A 24185-nucleotide genomic window follows, 5' to 3' on the forward strand; every position below is an offset into this window, starting at 1 on the left:
ATCCAAGAATGCTTAAATCTGAATTTTTAGAATATAAAGCACTAGTAATCAGAATGGAATAGAGAAAACAGTAACAACAGCTGGTAGTGTTCCCAAGAAAAACAAACCAAATGGAGTGAGACAGAACTCGTAGAATCTTGAACATAAAGACACAAACCCTGGATTTATGCTGAATATGAAAAGCAAGGAATGAAAGAATAGCTGGATGGTACATTACTGTGAATAGTGAAAGGAGATATCCATTTGGAAAGAGGTAATTTTAAAAGAATACATTTCAAAAAATGTAAGTAATATTTTCTTGCATAAAGGATTTCATACACGAAAATATGGACTAGAGACTGAAAGAACACATGTAAGAGTGTTTAGTAATGGAAAGGACAAGCTTTATATTTTTTAAAGAAGGACTTGAAAGAAAAGATAGCATAGCAAATACAAAGCTGGTTGGACTAGGAGTGGAGTACTGAGCTACTGAAAATTACCTAAGCAACAATAACATAATAGGAACAAAATCTAATGGAGTAAAGAGAAATGGATAGAGCATTTCTGCATATTAATAATATCAGGCAGAATTAATCAGGGTTGAAAGGAAAAATTGAGTCATCAACATATAGATGAGAAAGGGAGCAACACCCAGGGAGAAGGAGTAGACCGGAAAGAGAAGGTCACCCAATGAAATAATTCAGCAGAAGCTCAACATTTAAGGATGACTGTAAATCCAAATCATCTTTAAAATTCTTGGGGCACCTGGCTGGCTCAGTCAGTAGAGTAGGTGACTCTTGATCTTGGGGTTGAGATCAGTTCGAGCCCAACGTCGGGTATAGAGATTACTTAAAAATAAAATCTTGTAAAAAATATATAAAATAAAATAAAATTCTGCTCAAATGCCATATCTTTCAAAACAAGCCTTCTTTGAACATTCTTGCTCATGGCCAGATGTCCTTCATTTTCCTCTTGTGTGATGGATGATTCCTCACACCATTATTAAACTTTCCTCATTATTTTGGAGTGCTGACTATATCATCTTGTCAATTATACTGCCTTTTTTTTAAGATTTTATTTATTTATTTGACAGAGAGAGAGACAGCTAGAGAGGGAACACAAGCAGGGGGAGTGGGAGAGGGAGAAGCAGGCTTCCCGCCAAGCAGGGAGCCCGATGTGGGGCTCGATCCCAGGACCCTGAGATCTCGACCCGAGTGGAAGGCAGCCGCTTAATGACTGAGCCACCCAGGAACTCCAATTATATTGCTTTTTGAAGAACAGGTTGCATTTATTTACATTTTTTCAAGGGGCATAGTTCAATTCTACAAGCAGAGTGGATATACACCAAATATTTGTCATATGGACAAATGGATCGACCTGCTTTGTTTGCAGGTAGATAATCCACATTAAAAGGAGTAAAATGACTTATGATATATAAAAACTGAGTACCAGAATCAAAGGGAAAAGGCCACATTGTTGGTAGCCTCAAAGCACTGGAAAAGTGAATAAAACAACCTCAAAGAAAAGATTTGGGGTAAGCAAACAAGTAGGAGGCAAAGAGAAAAGATATGTTAAAATAAGTGGAAAAGATTATGTGGAAGAAGAGAGATAAGACTTTTTTTTTTTTTTAAATGAAAGCAAATATTGGGAAACCAGTATGAAATTGTCAAGTTTAATTTTATGGGTCAAAAAAAGTGATGATAATATAATTTCCATGATTTATTACTTACTGTAGGAAGTTCAAGAACAAATACAGTCAATGAAATTTCCTACTGATTTTGTATTGCTGATTTGAAGTGGTGCCTTGGAAATAATGGTTCTAAATCTATCTGCATTCTTATACAGTTTTGGTATCAAAGCATCAACTAGTATTTGCCCCTTTTTGTCTAAGGTGACATTTTAAATTCAAGTTGTTTCCACAAAGAGCACATAAAATCTTGATCTCTTGGAAATATAATTTCTTGAAGACATGAGTTTTTAATAGTAACATGGATAGGCCCTTAACTATAGCTATGTGAGTGATCTCATTGAACATGTATTTTACCAGGCACTTTGAGTTGCTTGGTGGTTAGGCCACAATCATACATTGGATTATATCATAAGTGCTCATATTTCATCCTAATTAGTAAAAAAAAAAAAAATGCTTTTCAAATAGTCATCTGCTTTGGAAAGCACTGTTTTGTAATGCATTGTATTTAGGAAACCTTAAAATTACATGTACCAAGAGGGAAATCAGATCATGTCACCTCAGCAACTAAAATTAAGCTTTCCCCACCCCTCTCCCTAAACTACAAGCCATAGTTAATGTTCATTGCTTGGCTTTGGGTTGATGATCTGGATCTGTTTCTCCTATTTCTGAAAGAACTTGTCTGTAATATTCAGATCACTGCTTCACCTTTCTGTTTACTTTCTGCATTGATGAGCAGATCTAACCACTGAGGGACGCATAACACTGTGTCTCACAGTATGATTGACAGATAACCCGCATTTAGCTCTTAAAGAAATTGTTCCAGCATTGTATGTGGAGAGTAGTGAACACTTTTAGAAATTGTGAAGGCATAAAAGCCAACAAAAGCCTATTCATTTTTTAAATTGAGAAACACAAAATATAAATCAATACTTACTTAAAAACGTCTTTCAGAGACCTAAATTCACTGTTAATTTAAGAACATAAATCAAATGACAATTATTCAATCACAAAATTATATGGATTGGTCTATTTATAAATTTGATAGCCCAGAGAAAATATTAAGAATGTATGAAAAAGTTCCCTTTTATTTTTTTAAATACAAAATTGTAAAGTAAAAATATTTTAAACCAGTTTTCTTTAACATATTTTTAAAGGCTTAGTGTCTCCAGCTAAAACACATTGTGATGTTGCATGATGGACATAACATTGAGATCTATTTTAAACTTGGGTGGCCTGGATTCAGCCTCATTTTTAAATTTACATTTATTGGACAAGGCCCTTAAAATCTTTGGAATGCTTTATTTCAGTTTATGCATCATTAACTGAAAAAGTGGGAGTTAAAAATCTCTACCTACCTCACAGAGTGTTGGTAAATGGAAAAGAAAGAGTGTATGGTAAAATAAACTTTAAAGTATTGTTATCATTTAGTGTCAAAGGTAGTATTTAGACTGGTCCCAGAGAAGATGGTATGGGCTTTTTCCCCCTCTAGATGCCCCAGAAATAATTCAACAAACAGTCATAAAAATACTGTAATTTTCATAAAAAAATACTTTTTAACAAAGAAAAGCCCAGGACCAGAAGGCTTCACTGGTGAATTCTACCAAACATTTAAAGAAAAATTAATGCCAATCCTTCTGCAACTCTTCCAAAAACTTGAAGGAGGGAATACTTCCAAAGTCATTTTATGAGGGCAGCATTATCCTGATACCAAAGGCAGACAAAGAAAATTACAAGAAAAGAAAATTAACGACATCCCTGATAAATACAGATATAAACTTTCTCAATCAAATATTAGCAAATTGAACTTAACAACACATTGAAGAATCATACACTCTGACCAAGTGAGATTTACCACTGGGATGCAAAAATGGTTCAACATATGTAAATCAGTAAATATGACACAATATACTAACGAAATGAAAGAGAAAACTCATATGATCATCTCAATAGATGCACAAAAAATTGAAAAAATTCAACATTTTTTCATGATAAAAAGTCTCAACAATTTGGGCATAGAAGAAATGTACCTCAACATAATAAAAGCAATATTGACAAGCCCACAGCTACTCAATGATGAAAGGTTGAATATCTTTCCTCTAAGATCAAGAATAAGACAAGGGTGCCCATTCATTTAATGATGAATTTATTCATTTAACTTCATTTAACATAGTAATAGAAGTCCTAGCCAGAGAAATTAGGAAAAAAAAAAAATAAATGAAAGGCATTCAAATCAGAAAAGAAGTAAAATTGTCTTTGTTTGCAGATGATACAGTTTTATATATAGAAAACCCTAAAGACTATACCAAAATATTGTCAGAAGTAACCAACAATTCTATAAAGTTGCAGGATACAGAAATAACAATGAATTATCTGAAAAAGAAGTAAAGAAAACAATCCCATTTTTGATAGAATCAAAAATAAAGAAATTCTGAAGAATAAATCTAATGAGATCAAGTTCTGTATGCTGAAAATATAAAACTTGATGAAAAAACTGACGAAGACACATATAAATGGAAACATACCCTGTATTTATGTATTAGAAGAGCTAGTATTGTGAAAATGTCCATGCTACCCAAAGCTACCTATAGACTCAATATAATCGCTATGAAAATTTCAATGGCATTTTTCACATAATAAAAATACAATCCTAAAATTCATATGAAATCATAAAGACCCTGAATAGCAAAAGCAATCCAGAGAGAAAAACAAAGTCAAGGCATCATATTTACTGATTTCAAACTATATTACAAAGCTAAAGTAATCAAAATGGTGTGGTATTGGCATAAAAAGAGACACATAGACAAATGGGATAAATCAAGCATCCAGAAATAAACCCATACACTTACAGTCAACTAACATTTAACAAGAAGACTAGGAATCCTTAATGGGGGACGTATAGTTTCTTCAATAAGTTATGTTGAGACACGTGGATATTCATATGCATAAAAATGAAATATAACGCTTAGATCAAACCACTCACAAAAATTAACTTGAGATGGGTTAAAGACTTAAATGTAGGATCTGAAACCAAAAATCACTAGAAGAAAACATAGGAAAAAGCTTCTTGACATTGATATTGGCAATGATTTTTTGGATTCGACACTAAAACAAAAGTAATAAAATAAAATATAAACAAATGGGACTACACCAAACTGAAAAGCTTCTAAATAGCAAAAGAAACAATAACCAAAAATTTAAAAAGGCAATCTACAGAATAGGCAAAAAGTATTTCAAACCATTTATCCCAAAAGGAGTTAAAATCCAAAATGTATAAGGAATTCATACAACTCAAGAGTAAAAAAAGAAAAGAAAAAAAATTCAGTTAAAAAATGGACAGAGGATTTGAGTAGACATTTTTCCAAAGATGACATACAAATGCCTAACAGGTACATGAAAGGGTGCTCTACATCACTAATCATAAGGAAATGTACCTGAACCACAAGGATGTACATCTCATACCTGTTAGAATGGCTACTACCAAAAATATACAAGATATCAAGTGTTGGCAAAGATGTAGAAAAAAGAGAACCTTTGGCTACTGTTGCTAGGGATATAAATTGGTACAGCCACTATGAAAAACATATGGAGGCCCCTCAAAAAATTAAAAATAGAACTACCATATGATCCAGCAATTCTACTTTTGGCTATATATCTGAAGTAAACTGAATCACTACTGGACAAGATTTCTGCACTCCCATCTTCCTTGCAGCTTTATCCAAAATAGCCAACAAATGGAAACAATCTACGTGTCCATCAATGGATGAATGGATAAAGAAAATGTAATGTACATATACAATGGCTTATTTTTCAACTATAAGAAGGAAATTCTGCCATTTGTGACAGCATGGATGGACCCTGAGGGCATTATGCATAAGTTAGAGAGAAATACTGTATGATCTCATATATGAAATCTAGAATTCCCTCTCCCACAAACTCATAGAAACAGAGTAGAATGGAAGGCTAAGGAATGGAGGAAATGGGGAGATGTTGGTCAAAGGTACAAACTTCCAGTTATAAGATGAATTAGCTCTGGAGATATAATGTACGGCATGGTGATTATAGTTAATAGTACTATAAATTATACTTGAAGGTTGCTTAGAGAGTAAATCTTAAATGTTCTTATCCCCACATCCCTCACATAAGGTAATTATGTGAGTTGTTGGATATATTAACTAAGATTATTGTGTTAGTCATTTCATAATATATTATGTGTATCAAATGATCATGCTGTATATCTTAAACTTACACAATTTAATATATCAATTATATCTCAATAAATTTGAAAAAAAAAAACACACATTAAAATGTGTTTTTATATGTCCAAGCATGGACAGTATTTTAGTTATTTTTTTTTCTGTGATATAGGAATGTCAACTTTGAAATTTGTTGAGACTTGCTCTACTCAATGTTTGTAAAGTACTTTGTGTGCTTGAGAATTGTATTCTCCATCTAAGTGTGGTATCCATATGTGGCTTTTGAATCAAGACTACTATTTCTGTTATTCAAATCTTTCTTATTCTTTTCTGTTTAATATATTTAGTAATGAGAGGGATATGAAGCAATACACTCCATGAATTTTCCAAATTCTCTTTTCAGATTTGTAATTTTTTTCTTTATCTACAACTTGAAGGTATGTTATCAGATGCATATGAATTTACGATTGTTATATTTTCCTGATTAACTAAAGTTTCTTTCTATATATTTTTAAAAATAAGGTAGGGAATATCAGTCTACTCAATATTAAGGCTTAGATGGGTGCCTGGGTGGCTCAGTTGGTTAAGCAACTGCCTTCGGCTCAGGTCATGATCCTGGAGTCCCAGGATCGAGTCCCGCATCGGGCTCCCTGCCCAGCGGGGAGTCTGCTTCTCCCTCTGACCCTCCCCCCTCTCATGTGCTTGCTCTCTCTCTCTCTCATTCTTGCTCTCTCAAATAAATAAATAAATAAAATCTTAAAAAAAATATTAAGGCTTAGGATATAGCTACAGTAATCCAGACAGGATGGTTCTGGTGCAGAGATAGACACATAGATCAATGGAACCCAAATGATTTATGGCAAAGTTGCACACACAATTTAGTGGAGGAAGGATAGCCTTTTCACCAAAAGGCACTGGGGTAAGTGGATGTCCATAGGCTATAATAATAATAATAGTTTAAAATCCTCAACCTAGATCTTACACCCTATACAAAAATTATTTCAAAATAGATCAGAGACTTACAGGTCGAATGTTGAAGTATACAATTTAGGAAAAAAGCATGAGAAAATCTTTGGCATCTAGAGCTGGGTGAAGAGTTCTTAGACTTGATACTGAAAGCATGTTTCACAAAAGGAAAAATTGATAAATTTGATAAATTGATAGAACTGATAAATTTGACTTCATCAAAATTAAAAACATTTTTTCTGAAAAAGACCCCGTTAAGAGGATGAAAATAAAAATTACAGACTGGGAGACAATGTTTGTAAACAACATATCTGATAAAGGGACTTAATATATACAGAATATAGACATAACTCTCAAAACTAAATTAAAAAAATAATCTAAAAATTGGGCAAAAGATATTATCAGACTTACTGTCAAGCAGGATACACAGATGACAAATAATCACATGAAAAGATGTTCAATATCATTAGCCATTAGGGAAATACAAATTAAAACTATAATGCAATATCATTACACACCTATCAGAATGACTAAAATATAAAGTCCTAACACCAAATATGGGCAAGGATGTAGAGAAACTGGTTCATTGCTCGTGGGAAATAAAAGAATATAGCCACTCTGGAAAACAGTTTGGCTGTTTATTCTAAAACTAAAAATGTACTTTCCCAAAAACCTAGTAATTACATTCCTGAGCTTTTATTCCAGATAAGAGACCTGTGTTAATGTAAAAACCTGTGTACAAATGTTTGTGGCAGCTTTTTTCATATTAACTAAAAGCTGGAATCAACCTCGATGTCCTTCAGTGGGTAAATGCTTAAACAGTGGTACATAAAAAGTAGCAAACTATTGATACACACACTTGAATGGGTTTCAATGTAATTAAGTTGAGTGAAAAAAGTCAATCTCAAAAGTTTTATATACTGTATAGTTCCATTTAAAGAATATTTTTGAAATAACAAAGAAGTTGACATGGAGAACAGATTGGTGGTTGTTAAGGGTTAGGAATTGTGCAGTGAGAGGGGATGGATATGGACATAAAGCAGTAGCATGAGAAAGTTGTGTGGGATGGAAGAGTTATGACTCTGGATTGTGGCCATGGTCACATGTAACTATATATGTGATATAATTGCATGAAAATACACACACACACACACACACACACACACACACACACACACACACACACCAGTACTTGTATAACTGGTGAAATAAATTCTGTGGATTGTACCAATGTCAGTTTCCTGATTTTTATATAGTATTATATTTACGTAAGATGTGAACATTGGGGTTTTTTCAGGGGTTTTTGGGCCCTCCCTGTACCCCCTTTTGTAATTTCCTGTGAATTTATAAATATTTCAAAATAAAAAATTTTGAAAAGTCATATTTGAAATATTTGGAAATTATCTTGCTGCTATACAGAACAAGCAGATTTGATGATATCAATATTATCTTCAAAGTTGTATGCATTGAGCATGGAAGACAAGACACAACTCATTCCTAAACATAAAAAAACACTTGAGCAATCAAGAATAAAAGGACAGAATTTTAAAATCCTTACATAGGTACTATTTTATAGCCATGATAAAGACTGCAGGTAGAAGAGACAAATACATAAATAATTAGTGCAAAAATGATATTCAAACTATTTAACAATTTTTATGGTCTGGACACTAACCAGTCAGAGTAGACTGGGACCAATTAGAACAGATGTCAGCCATAAACAGCAGAATATGGTATTGGGGCAAAGCAGTGGAATATCCATTGTATATGATTTATTTGGGTTTGAATTTATTATTTCCTCCACAAAAAATTTATATTCCTAAAGTGATGGTATTTCATAGTACTCCTAAGCTGAAAATACTGGAAAGGGTACTATATCACTGGACGAAGCATACCTCAAAGTGCTATAAAAAATCATGACTAATATGAATAATTACCAGTTAGCAAAATAAGAATAGTTTCTATTAAGATATTTTAAATTTCCTCAATTTTTTATTTTTTATTTTATTTTTTTAAAGATTTTATTTATTTGACAGAGAGAGAGAGAGAACAAGTAGGCAAAGAGGCAGACAGAGGGAGAGGGAGAAGCAGGCTCCCTGCTGAGCAGGGAGCCCGATGCGGGACTTGATCCCAGGACCCTGGGATCATGACCTGAGCCGAAGGCAGCCGCTTAACCGGCTGAGCCACCCAGGCGCCCCTCAATTTTTTAAAATAAAACACCCTAAATATCAGCATAGAAACAAAATAGCATCCAAATTAGTTTGTTCATAGTATTTAAAGATAGGAGTTCAATATATGGATGACTTTTCAATTTTAAAGTTTTAGTACTTCAATAGTATCTTTAGAGTTTTTTTTTTAAGATTTTATTCATTTATTTGAGAGAGAGAGAGAGAGCATGTGAGCTCATGAGTGGGGGGGAGGGGGCAGAGGGAGAGGGAGAAGCAGACTCTCTGCTGAGCAGGGGACAAGGGACTTGATTCCAGGACCCCCAGGTCATGACCAGAGCCGAAGGCAGACACGTGACCGACTAAGCCGCCCAGGTGCCCCTAGAGTCTGTTTTACTGAATTCTTCCTAGTGGAAAAATGTCAAGGTGCTTTACAAACAATCCTAGCAGGTTTATTAAATTAGGAAAACAAATATTCAAATGTGTAATTAATTTGGCCATATTTATTCTTGAGAAATTAGGATCCCTAATTATCAATACAAATTTAATGAGACAACAGGCCAAAGCCCCTATTCTAAAAAGAAATAAACTACTCACTCTAGGAACAGAATGTGAACTATGAAAATAAAAGTATGCATTTCCTAATCTGTGTGGCAGTTAAGAAATTCACTTAAGAAATGACCTAAAACTACATACAGATGGCTAACAGACACAAGAAAAGATGCTCAACATCACTCATCATTAGGGAAATACAAATCAAAACTACAATGAGATACCTCCTCATACCTGTCAGAATGGCTAAATTTAACAACACAGGAAACAACAGATGTTGGCGAGGATGCAGAGAAAGGGAAACCCTCTTGATTGTGGCCATGGTCACATGTAACTACATATGTGATATAATTGCATGAAAATACACACACACACACATACACACACACACATACACACACACATCAGTACTTGTATAACTGGTGAAATAAATTCTGTGGATTGTACCAAAGTCAATTTCCTGGTTTTTCTATAGTATTATATTTATGTAAGATGTTAACATTGGGGGTCTTTGACCAGAGCCGAAGGCAGACACTTGACCGACTAAGCCACCCCGGTGCCCTTAGAGTCTGTTTTACTGAATTCTTCCTAGTGGAAAATTTTCAAGGTGCTTTACAAACAATCTTAGCAGGTTTATTAGATTAGGAAAACAAATATTCAAAGGTGAAATTAATTTGGTTATATTTATTGGTGGGAATGTAAACTGGAGTGTAGACACTGTGGAAAACAGCATGGAGGTTCCTCAGAAAGTTAAAAGTAGAGCTACACTATGATCCAGCAATTGCACTACTAGGTATTTACCCAAAGAATACAAAAATACTGATTGAAAGGGACATGCCCCGATGTTTATAGCAGCATTATTAACAATAGCCAAATTATAGAAAGAGTCCAAATGTCCAGTGACTGGTGAATGTATATATACATAAAATGGAATATATCAGCCATAAAAAAGAATGAAATCTTGTCATTTGCAACAACATGGATGGAGCTAGAGAGTATAATACTAAGTGAAATAAGTCAGTCAGAGAAAGACAAATACTGTATGATTTTACTAATATGTGGAATTTAAGAAACAAAACAAATGAACAGGGGGGTAAAAAAAAAAAAAGAGAGAGTGACAAACCAGAAAACAGACTCCCAACTATAGAGAACAAACTGAGGGTTGCTGGAGGGGAGGTGGGACTGGGTTAAATGGGTGATGGGGATTAAGGAAGTCACTTGTGATGAGCACTGCGTGTTGTATGTGAGTGATGAATCACCATATTGTACAGCTGACACTAATATTACACTGTACATTAACTAACTGGAACTTAGATAAAAACTTGAAAAGGAATTAAAAAAAAAAGAAATGACCTAAAACTAATTAATGTTTTCTATTATTTTAAAAAGGCAAACCTCCTCCTCTTGAAAAAAAAAATACACTTAATACAAAACATAGCTTATGCTGTCTTCATGGGCATTTTGGACACCTTTTTTTTTTAAAGATAAAGTAATAGTTCAAAACTTTAAATGTCAATGGAAATGCAGTTCTAATGTAGGTAAATAGGTTAAGATTATGTCATTTTTTTTTACAGTAACATGAGAAAACTCCCTTATAACTCAAAGACATAGACTATAGAAATGAATCCACCTAGTTCGCACAGCTGTGATTACAACTCTGTGAGAATTTAGAGTCACTGTAACAAAATGGAGGTGGACAACCTCCAATATGTCAATATTAGGTTGGAATTAGGTAGGCGGATAATTTTAGCCTACATGGGTTTGTTCATTTCCATCACTCCAGGACACTCTAGAATAATTCAAGTCCCTTAAGGTAGGCCAACTATTCTGAATTCTTCCCTTTGTCTTCTATGAGGCTAATTTGTTGGCTCAGAACACACAGGAAGGAAAAGAAAGGAGCAATTATTGAGAGCCTGTGGCGCCTCAAGCACTGTCCCTCTTATATTTGAAACTAAATCTGCATGAAACAGATATGCTTCCCATTTTACAGGTAAGAAAACCTAGGCTCTCAGAAATTAAGCACCTAGCCAAGAACCCACAGATTTGTGTTTGGATTAGGGCTTTCCACGACTCCAAATTTCACACAATTTCCTCTCCTGAATGTGATAGTGTAATTACATTTCAACTTTAAGAAAAGAATGGTCCTACAAGGCTTGAATCATTTCTTAAAAAGACTTATTTATGTGAGAGAGAGAGTGTGAGTGAGTGGGTAGAGGGAGAAAATCTCAAGCAGACTCCTCCCTCCCTGAGCACAGAGCCCCACGTGGGGCTCCATCTAATGACTCATGAGATCATGACTTGAGATTTACTTTCTTTTTTTTTTTTAAAGATTTTATTTATTTATTTATTTATTTATTTGACAGAGAGGGAGAGAGCAAGAGCAGGAACACAAGCAGGGGGAGTGGGAGAGGGAGAAGCGGGCCTCCCACAGAACAGGGAGCCCGATGTGGAGCTCGATCCCAGGACTCTGGGATCATGACTGGAGTGGAAGGCAGACACTTAACAACTGAGCCACCCAGGCGCCCCTGAGAATCACTTTTGATGTTAACCCTAGCTCAGTGATTCTTAGGGGATGTGTCACCCCTGGGATGTTTGTGATTAGAAATGTCTAAGGAGAAACACCGTGGTATTGATTCTGAGGGCCAAGGACAAATATGAGGATGTTTTATACACAGTTCACGGATCTTGCATCCAAACTGTTTAATAGTTAAATGCGATTTCTGTGGCATTTTGTAAAAGACTATCTTGGCTTGCTAAATGGCACTCCCCCAAATACTAATACTAGATTCCAGTAGTAGGTGGAGACTTTTTTCTGTGATGTAGACTGGTGCTAAAACTCTAAAATGCAGAGCAATGACAAATGCACAGAATGGAGTAACTTCAGTATTTTCAACTGTATTGTGAGAGAAGGAAGTATGCTTTTATGTTTAGTAGCAGTATTATGCTTCAGGTAAGAAATCAGAATGGTTGCTTTGGTGTCAATAGATGGTTGTTTAATATGTATTTGTATGGAGCCTTCTATGTTCCCATGTCCCCCTGGATAACAATAAGAAAACCTTTGCTAATTTTTTCTCTAACCCAATAATAATTTAAATCAGTTGATACCTCCCTTCCATCTCTCTTTCACTCAGCTTCTTTTTATAGTTGACCGAGGAATTAACTTTTCCTACCAATGTTAACAGAACTCCAAACGCCCACATTTACAACATGTATCCATATCTGCATCCACATCTACATGTACCTATGTACATTCATAATAGTATGCACACATACACAACATCATGGAATTCCATTTTAAGAGATTAAGATATTAATTATGATAATAATCAAGAATTCATGGTATGCAACCCAATAAAGTCTAAAATGTTTTTTAAAAGTACTGCATAAAACTTTTGCTTCCAGGTAGGATGGAATGAGAAGCTGATAAGCTATGAGAACACACAGAAAATCTATACAAAATGTAAAAAATGAGCAGCTTAAAGGGATCAGAGCACCCCTGAAACCACAGGTCTAGGATTCCAAAGAGGAGGAAAACCCTGGAGAGGTGAGGGAAGAAGTTGCAGCTGATTTTATTGATTGTGGGCTGTGGGAAAAACCCAGACTTGGCCTAGGTAGAAGGCCACTGCTGGAGCCAGCGAAAGTTGAGGAGTCTTGAGGGACTGGAGTGACAAAATATAGACTTGAGAGATCTTAAACACACAACCCATTATCCCATGATGACATTTGTCAGATTCAGAAGCTGCAAAGTCTAGAGGCAAAAAGCTAAGCTAAAACCCCTGAAATGCACCAGAGATTTGTCAGTCTTGCAATACTAAGAAGAAAAAATATTTTTAAAATATTGGCATTCAAGACCTGCCAAGAGGAAGGCCCCACATGAACACACTGGGCCTGGGTTTGTCCTGTGGACCAAATCCAGCCTGCCTCTATTTTCTGTATGGTCCAGAAATGAAGAACAATTTATATACTTTTAAATGGTTGCAAAAAAAAAAATCAAAAGAGTAGTATTTTGATATTCAATTTCCGAAAGTATATGAAACTCAAATTCTCTGTTCTTAAAGCTTTATCAAAATACATCCATGCCCTTTAGTTATATATTGATTCTGCCTGCTTTTGCATAGTGAGGAGTTACAAAGAGACTGGATGACCCAAAAAACCTAAAATACATGTGACCTGACCTATTATAGAAGATGCTTGCTGACCTACAAATGGGCTGTTAGTTGAAAACCCTCAGCAAACATCCTGTAACAGAAACAAACCAGAGATAAATCGGGTCTTACCAAAACTCAACCCAACCACCTATTGGCTCAACTCCAGATTGGATTAAAGAATTAGCCTCCATTCTATCTCCCTGGCATAAAGAGGATAAATGTTTTCGGGAGAAAGATCTTATCATCTTGAGCCTCTATAGTTTTTTATATACATTTTACACACATTCTAGCATTCAGAAAATTACTCTACTTTGTTTGGCCTGAGCAGAATGTATAAAGAAGCCTGACTTAATTGGAGGGCTCAACAGCAATCCATTAACATCCAATGATTACACATGCAATTTTAACCTACATTTTAAAGAAAAATAAAACAGAAGTAAGAGTATTATCTGAAAGCAATTTTCTTGGCAAGAAAACTCAAAATATATGTCTGGAATAACAGTATTCTAACTAACTAGATGTTATTTTCCATTGTAAACCATTCCAATAATATATGGAATAAAATCTAGGAGTTATTTATTTTGTAGAAAATGAAGACAAATAGTAATTGACTGGTTAGAAATCATTCTGAACTACAAGACTGTATTCTAGGGCTTGTTTTTTTCAATGACATGTGCTTCGCAGACAATGGCATCATATTTTAGGTACCTAATATCCTGAGAAGACAGACAAGTGCAGATGTGGGTAAAACTGATAACACTGGAATATTAAGATTATGCAATGTCTTTTGCCTACATCTCTCCCAGAATTTTAAAATTTGATTTTAATAGCTTTTTCTAATGAAAAGAATAAGACAGCTGAGAAGTTCAATATGTCATAGCACTGCAAATTGTTAACTTCATTTTAATTAGGATATACTAAGGTTTTACATCTGTGGCAAAAGTAAATTGTAACTTCCATACATAGCGGATCAGGCCACTTTAATTTATAACAGATTACAATCTGCAGCACACGTCTTATTGGTGTCAATGAAATATATAACCTAATGGTGCTCAAAAGTCCAGGTCACATAATAATTTTATGGGATTCAACCACATGCAGTCATGCTATTATACAGAAGGCATACAGATACAGCTATGAATATAAAATTTAATATAGACAGTGATTAAAAACTGGATATTTACACATTCCAATATGTACATATAAATGGTACCCAATAATTTTTAATTTAACCCAGTGTATAACTAGCTTGTGAACAGTTATCTTATGGAAACGAACAACGTTATCAAAATATTATCTGGGAAAGCCAGAACTATTGCTAAAATCAAAGGACTTTCAGAATTAGAGACTTTCTAAAAAGTTGGCGTTTCAAAAGCTTTTTTAAAAGTTGAAACTCTCCTCATCACTTTCCCCACCTTTAAGAGCTTCTCAATGATAGATGCCTGTGAACAGGACTCTAGAAGCTTGAGGACATAAAGGCTGGACTGTGGTCAAATAATAAATCACAAGGAGAGTATGCTATTTAACATTTTAGCTAAATTTTAACTGCGCTTTTCACATTAAACTCGGTATCTTTAAAAATTACAAGTGTCATCTCTTAACAGACTTCATCCATATAATTACTAATTTCAAAGCAAGGTTTATACTCATCTAACCCTCAAAACTTCTCAAAAACATTCTTCCCATACATGAAAACAGTCGATTTCTAAGCAAGTTAATATCATTACATTGGAAACCAGAAAATACTATGGATAACCCAGGATATTCATGCAATTGGTTATTTAATTCAAATAGTTGATTAAAGGAAAGTAGCCCTATGTATAGACCTTTATACCACGGATTCCTTAATAACTAGCAGAATGCCATGCCTTTAAACACAAAAATCACTATTATCTATAGTTCCACAATAGTGTTTCTCTATACATCACGTTCGATTCCAGTGAAAGGATCAGAGTCCTCAGAGAGACACATTGCAAACAAAAAGTCCTTAGAAGGTGGTGGGAAGTCAGGCCAGGAGTCACAGAGGACCAACAGAGATGACAGAGATGTGATATCCGGGACCGTCTCCTCAGAGAGAGAAAGGAAAACCACATGGCACTGCAGAAAAGCTGTGTTAATTCTCTCTACTAGCTAAGCATTAAATATTACATCTTTCAAACTGTCTCAACCACATGACTGCTTCCTGAGGTGAGACCCTCCTTTCAGAAACACAAACATGCTCACAGCGCAATGCAGAAACATCATAGAAACTTAATGACCTACCATTCTCTTTACACTCTTCTGGAGGTTTAGCCTTTTTCGCAAGTCGTGGATCCAGCCATGATGTTGTCTTTGTGTTATGGCTGAAAAGAAAAGAGATCACTCTGAACAGACACATACTGAAAGGAATCAAGTTTATTCCTTAAAAAAAAAGGAGGGGGGGTTGTTAGTCCAACAAAATTGCAATCGATACACTTAATTTGCTTACTGGTTCTAAGTAACCCTGAAGGTGGTGTAAGAGTAATTGTGCAAGGCAGCTGTAAATTTGGCAACCTCAGCTCCCTGTCCTCAAAGCAGCTATTTTTATTAAAATCAACTAGAATGTTGCCAAGTTAACCTCATTGAAAATGCAGAACTCATCCAGAGCAAAAGGAATTTATTACAAACACAGGATTCTCCAGTTGGAAAAGCACAGTTCGCAGGCTCTGATACTGTTTCTTCACTTTTGCAAAATAATTATTTTCATCTTAAACCTGCCCTTTTCATAAATAGTTGTTTTGTTACTCTTTAACTCCAGAGCTGGCAGCGGCAGTATAAAAGTGATGAAAATTACAGCATGTTCTCGGGATGCCAACATTTTCTCAAAAAGTGATTAATAGCAATGTCATTAACCCATATTTAGCTGTGTTCCAACTAAATACTTTCAATCCGGCTAGGAAGGCAGAGGGTAAAAATGCCTGTATTCGAATGTTCCTAGAATGGAATTTCTGGGACCTAATAACAATTTTGATGACATTTGTGCTTTGAAAAAAAAAAACGTTTTCTGGGAAGCCTTTTGTCAGAAATTTTAAAAACAGCGGAGAGATGTTTTTAGAACAGTGTTGCTTTAAAGAGGCCCTAGAATCACCTGCATTGGAGTTGGAGTCACCTGGTGATTAACGGTGCACATTCTGGGATTTCACAGAACGACTAAATCAGAATCTTTGAGGTTGAGCCACAAAATCTCCATCATTGATTGGCAAGCACTCCAGGTGATTTTTATGCACATTATAATTCGAGAACCACTCAAAAGCTCTTTGGAACTAAAGTCTTTGCTGTGTACAGCTGTCTCAAGTGATCTCATCTACCAATGGACAAATTATCAAGGATGTGACATTTGTGAGGGCTTCAGAAAAAGCATGAACAAAGTCACAGGTGTGGAAAAGTGTGAGGCTCATACAGGGAAGAGTCAAAAGGCCAATCAATGGAACATGAAAGGGAACAGTAGAAAATAGTACAGAAATATAAAGTAAAGCCAGATAATAGGGATAGTTGAACTGTAAGAAAGTCCAGTGATAATGATGAAAGTCAAATGATAACAATTTCACATATATCTTCTCTTTCTTCTTTGAAATTTAACTATGAAATATGAATTAACTATGAAATTTAACTTTGAAATTTAACTATGAAATAAACAACTTATTGTATCAGAGACACAAGCGTCAGCTGGATAACCCGATGAAGGAATCTCCACTTAAAGCAAAGGTCAGAAAATTCTCCCAGGCAGCATATTTAATAGCAAACTTATAGAGACCAGGTGCCTATCTAAAGAAGAAAATTTCAAGGCAGGAAGGAGGAAAGATGGAGACAAGCCGGGCAGCGGGGAAGCAAGTCCAAGGTGTTAAAGCACCTAGTGTTTTCTGGACGATGATCCTGTCTATGTGTAGAGCCATTTCTGATTTGAAAACGGAGACATTAAGATCCTCGGGTCATAAAGTCTCTGCTCCCGAAGAAGATTCCCTCTTATTTCTAACTTTCACGTGTGGTTAAGAGAAAATACTCTCCATTGCGTTCTTCACATAGGAACTCCACAATGATTGATGCCTCTAAGTGGGGCTCTCATAATTTGATCAGATAAAGGCAGTGAATTTGGTCAAATTATAAATCATCAGGAGAGTACGCTAGCTTTTTTTTTCTCCCAATTTGACCTCTGAAAATCCTGACGGTGCTTTATTATCGAGTTTCAGAAGTCAGTAAAGTATTGCAGACACTCTCACCTCATTCGGGTCCTCATTTGTACTCATGTCAATATCATCTGATCTTTTCCTCTGAACTAAAGACACCCGTGGAAGGAGATTAGGACTACCCCAAATATGTTAGTGGCCTGGGTTCAGTGTTTGCTGCTCCCATTTTGAAAAACACAAATTCACTTTTAAAAATGTTTTTTATAGACATGCCTTCAGTACTAAATGTGTGTGTGTACGTGCGCACGCGTGTGCATGCCCGTGAGTGCAATTTGTGTGTAAGGTGTGTTCAACTCTATGTTTTTATTTGTTAGGAAGAAATGTTGGGAAGTGGGCAAGGAAAATACATTTCCCTTCTTTTTAAGCACACTTGCTTCTTCAAAATCCTTCCTTCATTTTGGAGAAAGGTCATTTATTTCTAGGTCTGTGAGACATTTTCACAAAAGCAAACACATATATGGATAAGTAGTAAGGGGCCATTACTAAGCCATTACAGGGAATCAAATTACTATTTCTATATCACACCATCACTGGTCTCAAATACTGGCAAATTTTGTAGAGAACTGTGAGTTTCCTAGCTTTCCTATGTTTATACAAAGCATTTCATTACAGGATGATTTTTTTTTTTTTTTTAGGTTGAACTAGCATTAATGGTATGTCACTTTAATACACTTTGGCAGATGGAGTCTCTTATAGTTAACAGCATTTTTAGCTGATCCTCTGAAATGATTCTGAAAAAAATGTGGGTAGTAGTTAGTCTTAAACACCACATGAAGATACAGTGCAGTATTTTTCAATAGTGGCTCTCCCCAGCCCTATAATTTGGATGCTTCTTCAGGATACCTTACGGAGGGGATATTTTTAATGCATTTGGGGGACAACAGACCAAGTGGCTTTTCCACTTTCCTCAAATCTCTTATTTTTAACCTCGACAATTACCTTTGAAGATGGGATTAAACATTGGACAGGAGACTGTGTACGAAATGGGATCATTGAGGGATTTTTCACAATCTAATAGCACTTTTCCTCAAGTTTGAGGATGTGATTCCCTTTCACTTCGACTGCTAAAGTAGATTTAAACAAGACATCAGTTTTCTGTATCTAACCAAATTGTGTGGTGCACCAATGACAGGAAAATAAGAGGCTAATGCTATATGCTCTTATATTCTGATACTAGCTTCTTAAACAGAGACACATACACACATATATGCTGCATTTGCCAAGAAATTTCCGCCCCCCCCCCCCCCCCCCCGCAGCTGGGGAATGGAACAATTATTTTCTAGGAATGTTGAATCATAATAGTCTACTACTGTCTTTTTATGGATAAAGTTAATGTGATGATCATGAAAAGTGAGAGATCAAGTGGAGTAAAGTCAGTAGCTATTCAAGTTCAATCAATGTCAGACTTAAAAATCTGGATAAAAACCTTAAAAAATGGTTTATCCAAACTCTTCCCTGATGTTTATAATGAATCTATCTGGAGGAGCAGAACAAGGCAGAAGTGAAATTTCATTTAACTCTGCAATACTAGTTTAAATTCATAACAGAATGGCTTTGAAGATGTGATAGGCTGACTTATAATGAATTAGAAATTTGTGGTTTTTTTTTTTTGTTTTTGTTTTTTTGTAAGTTTAACCTTTGCCAAACTGACAAAAGCTGCGGGTTAAATCATAACATCTTATCTTCCTGGGGAAACATTCTTTTCACACAGAAAATGCTTCACTTCGACAGGAAAAGCTGCCGGCCTTATTGTACACCATTGCAAAGTTATTCTCATTATCTCTTAACATTTCCTGATTGTCTACTTTGTCAGGGACTGAACTAGAACTTTCATACGCATCACCTCACTTAATGCTAATGAGCTTCTGTGGCTACAGACTTTTAATTCCACCTTACAGATAGAGAAACAGTTTCAGAGAAGGTGAGTAACTTGCCCAAGATTACACAGCCAGTGTGTGAAGGGAAAGAACTGACATTCAGCCCAGATATATCTGATTCCCAAGTCCAAGTTTCTTATGCTCTGAAACCGGGGGCATACTAAACCTAACACTTTGCTTTTTATACTGAGCTGCTTTATTTCACTCCCTCGGAGAATCATCAAAGATCTTTTCCTCAGAGCCTTTGCCAATAGTTTGGAAATAGAGACATGTATCTCCTGTTTGAAGATAGTAATTCACAACCTTAAATTCCTTTGTGTTGAATGCCTTGTACTTAGTAGGCATTATATCAATTTGCAGGTGCATAGAGATGAAAGAGAGAACATTGTGATTGAGATGGCACGGATAGTATCACTGGAAACACTTTTGTCCTTATAAACTTGAATTTTCCATTCAGATCACTTTTGAATCAAATGTTCTCCATTCAGATCTGAATATTTTTCCAGGGGGCAGCGTAGTAGGAGGGCTGTAAGCTCATCTGTCCCTAGAACACAAGTAGGTAACTATCAAAGTGTTCTCAATACCCCAGAAATCAACCTGAATATTTTTCCTAAATAAAGTCTTAAAATTCCTGATTTACAGAATCTACATATGAATATTAGGTCTTAGAAGCTATACTGAAGAATTATGTTAATAAAACTGCTATCAAACGGGGGAGAGGCATTTTCCTTTTTCTTTTAATTAATTTATTTTAGAGAGAGATTGCAAACTGGGGAGAGGGGCAGAGGGAGAAGAAGAGACAGAATTCTTCAAGCTGACTCCCAGCTGAGTGGGGAGCCTGACGCAGGGCTCGATTCCAGGACCCCGAGATCATGACCTGAGCTGAATCCAAGAGCCAACTGACTGAGTCACCCAGGTGCCCCACAGGTGGAGGATTTTCATAGAGATCATGCCACACTGTATCTGCCATTCCATTTTTCCATCACTCTCTGTTTTCCCAGTCAGGATATAAACCCCTTAAGGTGATCCAATTCAAGCCTAATTTTAAGACATGTCCTCCTTTCATCCATATCTTCTTTCTGTTTCCTTTTCCTTTCTCCTCCCCTACTTTTGTATTGCCACCTAGATCAAAATAATGCTTTCAGTATTGCACAAACACTAGGTGATGTTTCATCAACTGAAATTTTATTAGTGGAATAAGAAACTTTTATTATCAAACATATTCCCTTGCTGCATTTTCTCTAAAAATAGTAACAGACCTAAAACAATAACAAACACATTGAATTTCAAAAGTCCTCCTACAAAGCCAATTCTTAATCTTAGTCTTTAACTGACAGTAAAATGTATTTTCATCTGGGAAATACTACATCAGAAGAATAATCAGAGATTAAAGTCAATGATGTTTGACGGCAAGAAGCATAATCTTTTGAACAAGGTAAGCAAGGTCCAGGTAAATATTTTAGAGTCTATTGGGCAATTCAATATGTGTTTGGGTGTTAAAGTTTCAATAGTAGTTGTAATATAGGTTCAGAGACAATAATCAAAGATTATTGACTACATTTTACATAATTAAAAAAATAAATGTTAGTTCTCTCTCTCTCTTTTTTTTTAAAAGTAATCTCTGCACCAAACGTGAGGCTCGAACTCATGATCAAGAATCTCATGCTCTACCGACCGAGCCAGTCAGGTGCCCCTAAACGCTAGTTCTTAAAAGTATATAAGTTGACATTTTATATTATATATATTTTATATTACATACATTTTATATTATAGTCAATAAAATCCTCAAGATGGTTACATCATTTTCCGGAAGACTTTCTCTCCCTTTTATATCATCTTTCCAAAAAGAAGATTAAAGGCAATGACTGGATAGATCTAATTGATGATGAACAGTGGGAACTTTTTCATTCAAGACTCCATTCTTTCACAGTTTTACTATTTTTTTCAATTTATACATTGGTAATCTACATAAAAAGTTATTGTCAATGACCTCTATAGTGGTCGTTTCCTAAACAGTATTCCCCCCAATTTTATTAACCTTGTGAATTATGTGAGTTTGCCATCATATTATCTTTCATATGTTTAGAAACCATTTTTAAGAGAGGTTTTATTATAAATAGTGTTTGGGATATCATGAGTGTGAGTCGCATACTGTTTTGTCTAAAACATATTACTTTCTGTCTGGGGATGGCACTGGAGTCTTGTGTAGGCAGAAGAAAAAAAGATTATGAAAAAAATTCAATATATTTTGTAATACAAATTACAGAGAGTAAACACAGACCACATTTTTGTGACTGGTGGGGATATGCTGAGCTTAGAAATAAGAAATCTGGAAGTGCTTCATATCAAACAACTGATTTTACTTTTCTTTCCGATAAATTTCCCAAGTTTTCTGTCTACCCTTTAATAAATAAAAGTTCAAAATTTTTTTGAAATGGTAATTAGTGATTTACTTAAAACTTAAGGGAATACAGAAATGGCAACACAAGAGGAAACAAATTATAAGTGTGTCTTCCTGAGAATTTAAAAGCAAAATCAGCCCGGACAATGATTTAGGAAACCATGTACAGTCATGACATTTTTCACAGATGTGATTTTCAGTTTCAAAAGACTGCTTTTTAAAAATCTATTATTTAAGATGACATAACATTCACTACCATTCAGGAAGACGGTAGTAAACAAATAGGTTCTTACTGTCGTTTTGTTTTTTGCCAAAGCAATGGCAGTCTCTTTTATGTCAATAACTAAACTGACTCCCAAAAGAAGAAAGAAGTAAATGGGATTCCCAAAGCATGTCAATGCAGATTAGCCCTAGGGCAGCTCTGCTTTATGGAACGTTTAGCCTTTGGAATAGTGACTTTCTGGCCAAGAAACTTATAAACAAATACTATTTGTAATATGAAAGTTTACTTTTATTTCAGCCAATGTTTGTTGATGCCGTGGATGTAGTATGGGAGAATGGCAATGGCTTTGCAAGATCATGGTACTATGAGACCTTAAGAATGTTAATTTGTCCAAGAGTGCTTTAGAATCTCATCTATTAAATCGGGTATATCAAATGCTCACAAGGTGGTTACGATAGAATATGTGTAATGTAGGCACCATAGCAAAATGATCGAGAGCAAGGACTCTGGAGAAAGGCTGTGTCCCATTAAAGTATGAATCTTGTCAGTTTTGCTGAAAACTGTATTTCCAGGGTTAAAAATGGTGCCTAGCACATGATATGTGCCCTGTAAAGATGTGTTGAGTAAATGGAGTCAAAGCACCCTGGCTTTGTGAATTCTTGGTTATATGATCACGGGCAGGTTAATTACCTCTACAAGCCTCAGCTTCCTAAAGTGAGAAGTAAATGAGAACAGTGTAAATGCTTAATATATTAGGTATTATCGTTCAGGTAACATGAACACAGCCTGAACAAAGTAGGCGCTCAATGTGTCATAACTTTATTACCAATTTGATTTTACAGTTAATAAGCTGTTTATTTTAAAAGACATTATTAATGAGGATAATGTTATGAATTAAGGAAACTACTGGTTTTAAACAATATTGTGCACTTGAAAGTCTTACTAAAACTGCTAAACAGAAGACATTATTAATGCTTTAAAGGATGTTTAGAAGGGAGCATTCACACACAATTTAAAATTCCATTGTTTAAAAATGCTTTCTCAGATATTTACTTTTTCTCATTAAATATCACTGTGAATGATAAAAGGAATCTGCTTTTACACATTCATCAAAGGAAGCAGTTCTGAAAAGTGTGGGAAATATAGTTGACCCTTGTGTTCAGTACCAAAAACAATAAAAAAAAACCAACCCTCATCTTCTAAAGGCAGAACTTGTTAAGTACTGAGACATATAAAGTATTCTGCAATACTGAATAAACCAATAAATATTTTAAAATATTGCACAGAAGATAAAAAAAAATGAAATCACTTGTTATCTTAATTCAAAACCCACAGTATATATTTTTTCAAAGATATATTTGAACTAACATTTCAGCAAGGTAGAATTACCCTCTTCTATTCAAAATGTATATATATATAAACATAAATAAATAGACACTTATATTCATATATTTAAATTTTATACACAGAACCACAGGGTCCTTCTTCTTTGTTGCACTTGTTTTCTGTTTTTTTTTTTTATTTCTTAAAGATTTTTTTATTTATTCATTTGAGGCAACAGAGATACAGAGAGAGAGGGAGCATGAGCAGGGGGAGAGGTAGAGGGAGAGGGAGAATCAAGCTCCCCACTGAGCCAGGAGACCGATGTGGGGCTCTATCCCAGGACCCTGGGATCATGACCTGAGACGAAGGCAGACGCTTAACCATCTGAGCCACCCAGGTGCCCCTCACTTGTTTTCTGTTTTATCACAACCTTTTTTTCATAGGAGACAGAATTCAGTGAAGTGTA

At 35.2% G+C, this 24185-nt stretch overlaps 1 protein-coding gene across 1 annotated transcript in view; it reads right to left on the bottom strand.

Moving 5' to 3' along the window:
- MAGI2 (membrane associated guanylate kinase, WW and PDZ domain containing 2) overlaps positions 1–24185 on the bottom strand; it is a 555911-nt gene that overhangs the window by 405272 nt on the left and 126454 nt on the right. The window contains exon 5 of the mRNA XM_035723209.1: positions 15956–16035. Within this exon, the coding sequence (XP_035579102.1) occupies positions 15956–16035 (80 nt within the window). The remainder of the gene's footprint in view (positions 1–15955; positions 16036–24185) is intronic.

Source organism: Zalophus californianus, chromosome 12, assembly GCF_009762305.2.
Source record: "Zalophus californianus isolate mZalCal1 chromosome 12, mZalCal1.pri.v2, whole genome shotgun sequence".
NCBI lineage: Eukaryota > Metazoa > Chordata > Mammalia > Carnivora > Otariidae > Zalophus > Zalophus californianus.